The sequence below is a fragment of the Dama dama genome, chromosome 8 (genome assembly GCF_033118175.1).
Source record: "Dama dama isolate Ldn47 chromosome 8, ASM3311817v1, whole genome shotgun sequence".
NCBI classification, from domain to species: domain Eukaryota; kingdom Metazoa; phylum Chordata; class Mammalia; order Artiodactyla; family Cervidae; genus Dama; species Dama dama.
This window is the reverse complement of record NC_083688.1, coordinates 40599875-40612465: the sequence shown is the minus strand read 5'-3', so window position 1 is coordinate 40612465 and position 12591 is coordinate 40599875. Positions and strand designations below refer to the sequence as shown.

Sequence of the window (12591 nt, the reverse complement as noted above, 5' to 3'; positions counted from 1 at the left end):
TTCTTCCTGAGGTATTTAAGAAACCAGTGGTCCCCAATCTTTTTGGCACCAGGGACCAGTTTTGTGGAAAACAGTATTTCCCCAGACTAGGGTCATGGGGATGGTTTCAGGATGATTCAAACATGTTGCATTTATTGTGCACTTCATTTCAATTATTAATACATCAGTTCCTTCTCAGATAGTTAGGCATTAGATCCTGGAGGTCGGGGACCCCTGTAGTAAATGACTGCATCTTCAGTGACATAGAGACTGTGGTCTGAATAAGTTACTTATGCATTGATGTATGTGTGTTCAGTTGTGTCCGACTCTGTGACCCCATGGACTGTAGCCCTCTGGGGTTCTCTGCCCATGGAATCTTCCAGGCAAGAATACTGGAGTACGTTGCCATTTCCTACTCCAGGGGATCTTCCTGACCCAGGGATCAAACTGATGTCTCTTACATCTCTTGCACTGGCAGGCAGATTCTTTACCACAAATGAGTTAATTATAGAACTAAGAGTTAAATGAGAGTTGACTAGAAGTATAGCATATAGCAGCTACATATTTAAAAAATGTAGGTATAGTACAACTACACAAATGGAGGGATGAGGAGAAGAGCTTTATAAAAAAAGAGTAATTTAACTCTTTTTAATAATCATACTGGTGCTGCTGATGGTATTGTTAGCTCAAAACTATTATATGTGTAATATAGACTAAAGCAAGTTGTAACCATGTGATATGTAGTTCCAGAGTTTTCTGTATCCTGAGAAGCAGGATTCTTAATGTGAAGGAAAGGAGATATATATAATACAAACGTGCCTGTGATGAAGAAGGAACACATGTAAACCTTCTGGAGTATCCTATAGAAGTTGAGTTCTTGACCTCAGTAATCATTACAAACGTGTTTGCTTTATACCAGTTCTTTAATCCATAGACTTGTTTGATATAAATTTCTGTATCTTTATTTTATTTTATAATAAATGGCTAAACAAAAAGTGGTAATAGGATTTTCCTCACCAAAAACTTTATTATTACGCAAAACCTACATTATGCAAACCTAGTAGAAATTTGCCAATAATTTTTATTAAATGTGTTCCTTTTGTTGGGAAGCTGAAGGTGGATACCCTGAAGCAGTGTGTCCTGCCACATCAGACTTACACCCCAGTGTTAAGTAAATCATGTGTTTCTCTGCCCCTTGGCTTGTCCTCTCTCTGACTGAGTGCCTCACACTACTTATATATATCTTCCCTCCTCCTGGAGCAAGTTCCTTCAAAGCCCTGTTCATGTGGCACCAGCTTCATGATTCTTCCTCAAGATCATTAGGGTGAATTGACTCTTACCCTTTGTACCCACAGCATCTTTGTTTTACCAATAAATTGTTACTACTTGTTTATATCTCGGTGATAATGAGCCAGGGGGGTGATATTTTTCCTTTTCTCTTTCTGGTATACAGTGTAATATCAACAACTATTAGTGAATACATCAATCAGCCAAAATTAGCAGAAAGAAAAACATGACATTCAAGAAGCGTGTAGTTTAGTTATGGAAGCCAAATATCCAGAAATGAATTAATGAAAGATTTTTGTGTGTGTGTGTTGGTTTTTTACAAAGTAATATATAACAATTGCAGACAAATAGAGAATTTACTGGATACATGCATTGGAGAGGGGGAGAAATATTGAGATCTATGAGGAGCTGTAAATGAGTGAGTTCAGCCTTCAATCTAGAGAAAACTAGAATCAAATAGTTGATTAGTGGAGAATGGGTACTTTAGGCCAAAGCAGTTGATTTGCAAGGGACCAAACAAATGTTCAATAATTTGAAGAAAGTTATTATCATAACAGAGTTGGCAGGAGTCCTAACAAGTCATGTTTAGAAGACAATGAATGCCCCATGCTAGCTGTCTAATATCGTGTTTTATTCTGTTTCAATTTTGGTTGACTACAACAGTCAGTAAGTAGTTGTAAGGGACTTTTTATATTTTAAATTTTTTTAAAAAATTATCCTAAAATTATATGATATAATAATTCAAACATTATACCTTTAATTCTACTCTCAAAGGGCAATCCTTTTTATGAATTTTTTGTGTATCCTTTCCAATGTTTCCTAGCCACATATAAAGATATGTCTGTGTCATACAAATATTTATGAATATCTAGACCTATATTTATATTTTATATCTTTATAATACAGGAAGAGCATGACCCTATTTTTAAACTGCAGAGTACTTCATTTCCCTTATGAATGCACATTTAAGCTATATCTTATTTTTCATCATTATGATAGCACATAGTGTGTTTTTCCCTTTGATCATCTGGGATCCTTTCAGTTCAGTTCAGTTGCTCAGTCGTGTCTGACTCTTTGCGACCCCGTGGACTGCAGCACACCAGGTCTTCCTATCCATCATCAACTCCTGGAGTTTACTCAAACTCAGGTCCATTAGGTCGGTGATGCCATCCAACCATCTCATCCTCTGTCATCCCCTTCTCATCCTGCCTTCAATCTTTCCCAGCATCAGGGTCTTTTCCAGTGAGTCAGCTTTTCACATCAGGTGGCCCAAGTATTGGAGTTTCAGCTTCAGCATCAGTCCTTCCAATGAACACCCAGGACTGATCTCCTTTAGGATGGACCAGTTGGATCTCCTTGCAGTCCAACGGACTTTCAAAACTCTTCTCTAACACCACAGTTCAAAAGCATAAATTCTTCAGCGCTCAGCTTTTCTTTTAGTCCAACTCTCACATGCATACATGACGACTGGAAAAATCATAGCCCTGACTAGATGGACCTTTGTTGGCAAAGTAATGCCTCTGCTTTTTAATATGCTGTCTAGGTTGGTCATAACTTTCCTTCCAAGGAGCAAACATCTTTTAATTTCATGGCTGTAATCACCATCTGCAGTGATTTTGGAGCCCAAGAAAATAAAGTCTTTCACTGCTTCCACTGTTTCCCCATCTATTTGCCATGAAGTGATGGGACTGGATGCCATGACCTTAGTTTTCTGAATGTTGAGCTTTAAGCCAACTTTTTCACTCTCCTCTTTCACTTTCATCAAGAGGCTCTTTAGTTCTTCTTCATTTTCTGCCATAAGGGTGGTGTCATCTGCATAGCTGAGGTTATTGATATTTCTCCCAGCAATCTTGATTCCAGCTTGTGCTTCTTCTAGCCCAGCGTTTCTCATGATGTACTCTGCATATCAGTTAAATAAGCAGGGTGACAATATACAGCCTTGACATACTTCTTTTCCTATTTGGAACCAGTCTGTTGTTCCATGTCCAGTTCTAACTGTTGCTTCCTGACCTGCATACAGGTTTCTCAAGAGACAGGTCAGGTGGTCTGGTATTCCCATCTCTTGAAGAATTTTCCACAGTTTATTGTGATCCACATAGTCAAGGGCTTTGGCATAGTCAATAAAGCAGAAATAGATGTTTTTCTGGAGCTCTCTTGCTTTTTCAATGATCCAGTGGATGTTGGTAGTTTGATCTCTGGTTCCTCTGCTTTTTCTAAAACCAGCTTGAACATCTGGAAGTTTACAGTTCATGTATTGTTGAAGCCTGGCTTGGAGAATTTTGAGCATTACTTTACTAGCATGTGAGATGAGTGCAATTGTGCGGTAGATTGAGCATTCTTTGGCATTGCCTTTCTTTGGGATTGGAATGAAAACTGACCTTTTCCAGTCCTGTGGCCACTGCTGAGTTTTCCAAATTTGCTGGCATATTGAGTGCAGCACTTTCACAGCACCATCATTTAGGATTTGAAATAGCTCAACTGGAATTCCATCACCTCCACTAGCTTTGTTCGTAGTAGTGCTTCCTAAGGCCCACTTGACTTCACATTCCAGGATGTCTGGCTCTAGGTGAGTGATCACACCATCCTGATCATCTGGGTCGTGAAGATCTTTTCTGTACAGTTCTTCTGTGTATTCTTGCCACCTCTTCTTAATATCTTCTGCTTCTGTTAGGTCCATACAATTTCTGTCCTTTATTGAGCCCATCTTTGCACAAAATGTTCCCTTGGTATCTCTAATTTTCTTGAAGAGATCTCTAGTCTTTCCCATTCTGTTGTTTTCCTCTATTTCTTTGCATTGATCACTGAGGAAGGCTTTCTTATCTCTCCTTGCTATTCTTTGGAACTCTGCATTCACATGGGTACATCTTTCCTTTTCTCCTTTGCTTTCCGCTTCTATTCTTTTCACAGCTATTTGTAAGGCCTCCTCATACAACCATTTTGCTTTTTTGCATTTCTTTTTCTTGGGGATGGCCTTGATCCCTGTCTCCTGTACAATGTCACGAACCTCTGTCCATAGTTTATCAGGCAGTCTGTCTATCAGATCTAGTCCCTTAAATCTATTTCCCACTTCTACTGTATAATCGTAAGGGATTTGATTTAGGTCATACCTGAATGGTCTAGTGGTTTTCCCTACTTTCTTCAATTTAAGTCTGAATTCGGCAATAAGGAGTTCATGATCTAAGTGACAATGCTTTAGTTATAATAAAGAAGTTTATTCCATTTTCACTTATTGTCATAGCATAAATTTTATCCTGTTTTCTTACTCTCTTTTTTACTGGTTCCTCTGTTTTTTATTTTCTGCTCTATCATTGGGCTTTTGTTTTTTGTATTTCTCTTCTGCTCATAATTTGTTTCATTGGTTTTTTATTATTGTATTTCATATACTTATTAACTTTAAGTGGTAACTGCTGATGCTTTCTTTAAAAAATGGGGAAATAAGTACATTGAGTATTAATACCTTCCCCTAAATCACCCCCTTATTAATGTAATGATACTACTCTTTTATATTATCAGAGTTTATAATATTTACATTTTTCTATAATGATTTGTCCTACAAATAAATGTTTAGCCTTCATTTTCTATTTAAATGAATGTTTTTCTCACCTCCATGTCTATCATTCCCCAGCTTTGCATGGCTGAATTCTTAATCTGAATTCAATTCTTGGTTGGATGCATTTCATTATTAAGTAATTTTTCAAGATGGGCCAACAAGTGTTGCATTCTTTTCCGAAATGTTTTTCTTTTGTCTTTATTCATGTTTGAGGCCAGCTTGAATTTGCCTGAATTTTTAGATGACTTGGTTTTTCTCTTGACACCATACTTATGCTTACTGCATGCAAGAACCTCTAATATTTTCTCTTTTACTATATTTAATTTTTTGAATACTTATTGTGATCCATTAAGTTAATTTCATGTTCTATGGTATTTAATTTTTTTTTTTGAAATCTATACTAAAATATAGTGTTATATACAAGACATAATGAGCTAAGGTTACAAGCCACTTCAGTTCCATATATTCTCTCAAAATGTCTTCAGACCTGGTCTGAGCGCACTACCTTGACAGCTTTTCCATGACCTGACATTTTGGGAGAGCAGATCGCTGTAACAAGATATCAGCCTGGACCCTGATGCTGGGAAGTATTGAAGGCAAAAGGAGAAGGGAGTAGTAGAGGATGAGATGGTTAGATAGCATCACCAAGTCAATGGACATGAATTTAAGGAAACTCTGGAAGGTGGTGGGGGACAGAGGAGCCTGGTGTGTTGCAGTCTGTGGGGTTGCAAAGAGTTGGACTTGACTTAGCAGCTAAATCACAACAACAGTGAAGTCTCTTAGATGATTTAAGGTTTTATTTTGCTAAGTTTGTGTTTGTTTATCTTGCTCTGATCATCCTGCCTTATCAGCTACAGAGTGGACTGATGTTCTTTTCTCTTCTCTTCATTTACCTCCATGAAATTTCTTCAAGGTAGAAGGAAATTTCTCTCTCAGTGGGAATTTCTCTCTTTTAGCTCTATCTCTCCTCCATTCTCAGGATGGAACCTCACAAAGATTTACCCTACAATTCCAGTGTCCTACCCCTGTCTTTAAACTCTCTTTTTCTAATCAAAAGTTTGTCTGTAATTCTCCGGTTTCTTTCTCTTACTTTTTAGTAAAATGTCTACCCTCTAGAGAAGAAGCTATATATTGACTCTTGACATACTACCTGTTTTGGATGGAGTTCAAATTTTATTGCATGGTTTGAAACTATAACTGTATCCTAATTCTTTGGTAGATGGAATTTTTTCTCAATTTCTCGATCATTCATTCATTTAAGAATTCAAGGAACAAAGTGGAATAACCGCACTCTTGCGCCATCATTTATCACAATCTTTTTTTAGAAAGCCTTGATCTGACAGTGATGCAATAGAAATACTCTTTTTTTTTTTTTTAATTTTTTCAGTGGGTTTTGTCGTACATTGACATGAATCAGCAATAGATTTACATGTATTCCCCATCCCGATCCCCCGTCCCACCTCCCTCTCCACCCGATTCCTCTGGGTCTTCCCAGTGCACCAGGCTCGAGCACTTGTCTCATGCATCCCACCTGGGCTGGTGATCTGTTTCACCATAGATAGTATACATGCTGTTCTTTCGCAACATTCCACCCTCACCTTCTCCCACAGAGTTCAAAAGTCTGTTCTGTACTTCTGTGTCTCTTTTTCTGTTTTGCATATAGGGTTGTCGTTACCATCTTTCTAAATTCCATATATATGTGTTAGTATGCTGTAATGTTCTTTATCTTTCTGGCTTACTTCACTCTGTGTAATGGGCTCCACTTTCATCCATCTCATTAGAACTGGTTCAAATGAATTCTTTTTAACGGCTGAGTAATATTCCCTGGTGTATATGTACCACAGCTTCCTTATCCATTCATCTGCTGATGGGCATCTAGGTTGCTTCCATGTCCTGGCTATTATAAACAGTGCTGCGATGAACATTGGGGTGCACATGTCTCTTTCAGATCTGGTTTCCTCGGTGTGTATGCCCAGAAGTGGGATTGCTGGGTCATATGGCAGTTCTATTTCCAGTTTTTTAAGAAATCTCCACACTGTTCTCCATAGCGGCTGTACTAGTTTGCATTCCCACCAACAGTGTAAGAGGGTTCCCTTTTCTCCACACCCTCTCCAGCATTTATTGCTTGTAGACTTTTAGAAATACTCTTTGAAGAAGATTATTCTAGTACCTTTTAAGGTATAAAGTGGGATGTGGTGACATACAAAAGATCTTAGCATAATCCCGCCAGCACAACCTAATAGAACTTGCTGCAGTGATAGAATTAGCCTCCGTTTGGACTGTCCAATGTAGAAGTCCCGAGCTCATTTAGCTGTTGAGTACTTGCAGTGTGGCTTATGAAACTGAGAAACTCAATTTTAGATGTTCAAAAATTGTCATTAATTCCAGTTTAAATTTATATAGCCTCATACAGTTAATGCCCACTATGCTGGATGGTGCAGACCAGGCAATATAAAGCCTGGACACTAGTCTATGGCTATAGAAATGGAGATAAAATATACCATCCAAGAGTTATAATGGAAAAAAGAAACAACAATGTTTTTGTAGGGGAAAACAGAGGGAGGGGATTGAAACAATTCAAAGGCAGTGTGCTGGGGATAATGAGGAAGCTGGTGGTACCATCCAATAAAAAGGGAGTATTATCCAGGACTATTTTGAAAAATAGATATTTTAACAGGTTGAGTTCCCAGTGGTAAAGAGACATCTATGTGGAAATGACTATAAACAATTAGAATTCTCACACTGAATTGGGACAGAGGGAGGTCAGAACAACCAAAAAAAGAAAATCCATTTCCTTGCCTTTTCTCTCTTGAAAGAGTCTTTTCTGCTTCCATATACCCCTTTTCAGAGATTGCCTTGTCCTCCCCCACATGGAGAGATCCTGATATATGGCATAATAATGGCGGTTCAGAGAAATTACTATTTCACCTACTGAGTGATTAATATGAAATTAGTTACTGAAGCACTCAGTGGCGCAGAGAAGATCAAGGAGAAATTTGGTTTTGTTTTAGAAAGGAGAAGTACAAGATAAAATACTGCTTTGCATATATGGAGTACTTTTCATCCGAGAATCTTTACATACTCAGCAAGCTTAATTAATGAGAAAACCTCTGAGAAAGAGAGGTGATGAAATAAGGAATACAGAGTCTTGTGTTCTGTTTCTGTGATTCTTTGAAAAATCAAGCTTGGTATTTTACTCTTTCATTAATGCATAAGTGTAGCCCCGTGTGGCAACCACGAGATGTTCATCTTACTGAGTGATTTCTCTAGAAGGTCTCCCACTTCGGAGGAATAGCAACCACACAAAACCCCACCCCCTAACTTTATTGATGTCCTATTCTCTATTTTCATTGGGTATCCATCCCTGCCATCACAGTGCAGCAAGCATCCTCTGATAGTCCAGTCTGCACCATCCCTAGAAAGATTTATTTTGTTACAGAACGGAGCATGTTATCTTCTTCATGAAAAATTATTCAAAAACAACATCCATGAATCTGGGACTAACGTGCATTGAAAGAGGACAGGCAGGGCCTCTTGACGGGGACCCTACTGTGTAATCTTCCTTTCATCTTCATTCAACATCCCTTGGAGATTCAAGCTCCCCTTTGCACAAAATATAAATTCGTCTCATTACTTATGTGTAGGGTACATAATTTGACCTAGTCAAAAGAGATATGCAATAATATATTGTGGCATTTATTTTCATCTGTTGTGACTTGACGATACTGGTTTTTTGTCCTATACCTTCTTCTTCATATTTTTATCTTTTCTTCCTCCTCTCTACTCAAAGGGGGGGGAAAAAAGCCATTCTACCAAAAGGAAAATACCTTGAAAGAGCGTGGCTTTTAAAGATTTTTACAAAGAGTTTGATGTTCTGTAAAATAAAACTAGCTGCTGTGTGCAAAAACAGCTGTTTTTATTTGAAGAGGAAAAGATAGAGAATTCAGTTTTTATTTTGTCACTCATGTAGGCCTTCAATATATATTTCCAGGCAGATATAGATCTTTCACTTTTAGCCCGCAATCCTTTCATATTCTCTGACCCCAGGTCTTCAGATTTATCCCCATCCTCTCTTGAGTCTTTCTTTCACCACCTGAGCCAGCACTGTCTTACTTTTCTCCTCCTGTACTGAATGCACCTTATTTGCCTGGTGATATGAGATTGCATTCTTGCCTCTTTAGTGGAGAACACCTCCAGACACCATCATATCACCATCATCCACTAAGATGCCACAGAGACTTGTCCATTTTAACAGGTAACTGGGAATTTAGGAGATCCAATCTAACACTTTCCAGATTAAATGTCAAATTCTCAAAATTCAGATGGGTTTGGAATACACTGAACTGTATTTTACTGCTCCCACTCCCGGTAGTCTACACGGTACACTGATTAGCAATAGCGTTTTGTAATATCACTAAAGGCTTTAGTGCTGTGGAGTTCTGCCAGTAATGTTGTTTAATTCACTTATATGTGCCAATTCGTCTCTGTCAGGAGCCTATTAATTTCACTATTTTACTCTGTCCCTAGTCCCTGTATAATGAAACACAATGATCCCCATTTGTGTAACCAAAAACTTAGAGTCTCTTATAAATTATCTCTGATACCACTGCTTTTACTGACCAGAAAGCCTCTGTATTTCTTTTTCATAGTTAAATCAATTTTTGCAAGCTTTTTTCCTTTAGAAGAATACACTAAAAATTGAAGGCACCAAATAAGAAAATCACAGACAAAGTATAAGATTCTGATGGGCTCTCTGACATGCATCCCTTTCCCAAGATCGGCTTCTAGAATATTACACCAAAGATGGACTGTTCCCATGAGCACAGCCCATTTATAGGGAAGAAATTTTAATAAAAATCAGCCTCTGACTTTGCAGTCAGCCTAGTCATCATCAGACAAAATGTTAAAATACCTATAGCATTGCTATAAAAGTAAAGCTGGTGTTGTTTAGTTGTTAAGTCATGTCCGACTCTTTTGTGACCCCATGGACTACAATCCACCAGGCTTCTCTGTCCATGGGATTTCCCAGGCAAGAATACTGGAGTGGGCTGCCATTTCCTTCTCCAGGGGATCTTCCAGACCCTGTAACAAATAAAGTGTTAGTCATTCAGTCGTATCTGACTTCTTGTGAACTCATGGATTGTAGCCTGCCAGGCTCCTCTGTCCATGAGATTTTCCAGTCAAGAATACTGAAATGGGTTGTCATTCCCTTCTCCAGGGGACTTTCCCAACCCAGGAATCAAACCCGGATCTCCCGCATTGCAGGCCAATTCTTTACTGTCTGAGCCACTAGGGAAGCATATGTAATAAATAAAGCTCAGAGATATAAAATGAATCCAGTGGAGTTTGCTATTAGCATTTCTTCATGGTGTGATCTTCAGTATCCAGAAAAGTGGCAGTTAAGTAACTGACAAGAAGTAATTAACATAGATTCAGGAGAGTCTATCATTGTATCAGCATTTAAACTCACATACATCTTGTTCTACATTTTTCAGGATTGGAGCAAAACATCAGGAGCTAAGGGAAAAGCAGGCAAGAGGTCTTATTGATTATGCTACTGGTGCAATTGGATCACTGCATGATATGGACGATGATGAAGTGGACCCCAACTATGCCAGAGTGAACCACTTCCGGGAACCATGTACGTCAGCAAACGTCTACAGGTCTCCATCTCCCCCTCGGGCTGGACCACTGGGCTACCCTCGAGATGGCCGTCCACTGTCTCCAGACAGAGACCACTTAGAAAGTCTCTATGCCAAGGTCAACAAGCCATACCATCCACCAGTACCAGCTGACAGGTAATGTGACTTATTGAAAGATGAATGTGGTTTTAATTCAGTAAGTTTCAAATCATCTCCACTGCTGAAGCAGATAAAAATATATCCTTCAACCTATTAAAACTGAAATGACATAGTACTCTTGACAAGTGCTATGCTTTGACCTACCCGTAAGGTATCAGCCATCAAAAATAAAACAATTGCCAGTTATAAGGAGGCATGAATGAATAGCAGTAGTTGAGTTCATGAGGCAACAGGGAGCAATTTTTGAAGGAATGCTATAACAGAACTAGTGATGAACTCTTTGAAGGGATGTTATCCTTTCTCCTAAGAGTCCTACTATAAAAGATGGATTCTAGAAGATGGCTTGACTCTTGAAGGTGAGGGGTCAGAGAAGAGAGTGTTGATTTCTAAGTTGGTTTAATTGTAGATAACCTCTGAATTGCAGAAGACTTTGAAAAGATTGAGATTTTCTGCTGAAGGCATGTGTGATCCTGTATAGATATTCCTAGGTGATCAGAGGTAGAAAAGGAGATAATCTTTGCAAAAGGAGTTTGATGAAGTAGAGGAAGATAAGAGGTGACAAGGCCAAGGATCTTAAGGTTTAGCAGCCAAGGAAAGAGATAATAGGGCCATCTGTCAATACAATCAAAGTAGGTAGGGAGCAGGATCATCCCAACCCCACCTCCTGCCAGAAGCAAAATGCCTCATTTCTCGAAAGGCTGGTATAAGAGAGTGTTAGTCAATATATATTGTTAGGTGACCATTGGAATTACACACACAAGGAATGAGCTGACTGACCTTGGTTTAATCTGCTGTAACTTGAAGTCTGGAGGGAGGAGGTATGGGGGTGGGGGGTGGCTGGGTGGCAGGCACAAAGAACTCTTACTCTTGATGAAAAAAAAAAAGACTTGTTTTCCAGATTCCCTTTGGTCCTGACAACCACCCAGTCCCTATTAGTAACCAGCTTTTGTGTGATAGCATGATATATTGTATATGTTTACCATTTACATTTCCCCAGCTGGGTGATATTATGCACTTTCAATTAGGTTGGGGAGAGGAAGGAAAATCATGGCGTTTTTATGCAGACTGTAAAGTGCAGCTTCACAAGACTGATTACCTTTCAGAGCCTTTCCAATAACCAAGTGGGAAGGAAGGAGCAATTTTTAATCCTTACTGTCAAGCTTCCAGGTTGATAGTATTAAAGAAAGATGGTCAAGTTTTTCTTTGGGATAAAATGAAAATATATATTCCTGTGACTGTGTGAGACAGCCGTAACAAAACTGTTAATTCAAAGGACTGATTAAGAGCTGGTCTTTTTCTCCCAAGCCTTTATAAAGGGTTGAATTTCTATCACATAAATGATGGTACCAGGCCTGAGTCTCTTCTGGCCCAGACAAAAGCCAATCTTACCTTCTCTGAATCAGATAGATCTTCATTGCAAACCCATTGGCATGTGCCCTCTGCTAGAATTCCAGTGCAGAACTGTTTCTATGAGCCTCCAAAGCCAATGTTTCTGATTCTAATTCCATGAAAATAAATACTAAGCATTCTAATAAAAAAAAAAAATTCATGGTTCAAATGCATGTGAAAAGGTCTGGGTTAAGCCATACTGAATAGGTTTTCTTACTTCTGTCTTCTTATCCCCAATAACTAACATACCTTGTAAGTTTCTAAGAGGAGCATACAACAGTTATCACTTCTACTCCTCAAATTTTTGTCACTGAAGGCTTATTTTTCTTTCTAGGTCATATGGCTATCCTTTGGAACACTAGAAGACTCTACCTGATACTAATTTTCACCCATGTAGATTTGACCTGGACAGAAATTTCTTAGGATAATTGTAACCGTAGCCACTATAGAATGATATCAGAAAAAATATATGTTTTTTTTTCTTTGCTGCATAGCCCAGACATGTGTAAGGAATATTCTTTCCTTTGGCTCTAACCACTCTGTATTAATAAATGATCTAAAGCTCTTTAGGTGGAGTTTTAGACA

At 38.6% G+C, this 12591-nt stretch overlaps 1 protein-coding gene across 3 annotated transcripts in view; it reads left to right on the top strand.

Annotated features, from left to right (window-relative positions):
• The window catches only part of PARD3B (par-3 family cell polarity regulator beta), a 1129489-nt gene that overhangs the window by 934795 nt on the left and 182103 nt on the right, over positions 1 to 12591 (top strand). For 2 of the 3 annotated variants that reach the window (XM_061148945.1, XM_061148946.1), the window contains exon 20: positions 10312 to 10614. In XM_061148945.1, the coding sequence (XP_061004928.1) occupies positions 10312 to 10614 (303 nt within the window). Of the gene's footprint in view, positions 1 to 10311; positions 10615 to 12340; positions 12511 to 12591 lie in introns of those variants that run through there. The other variant, XM_061148947.1, reaches the window with a different exon arrangement.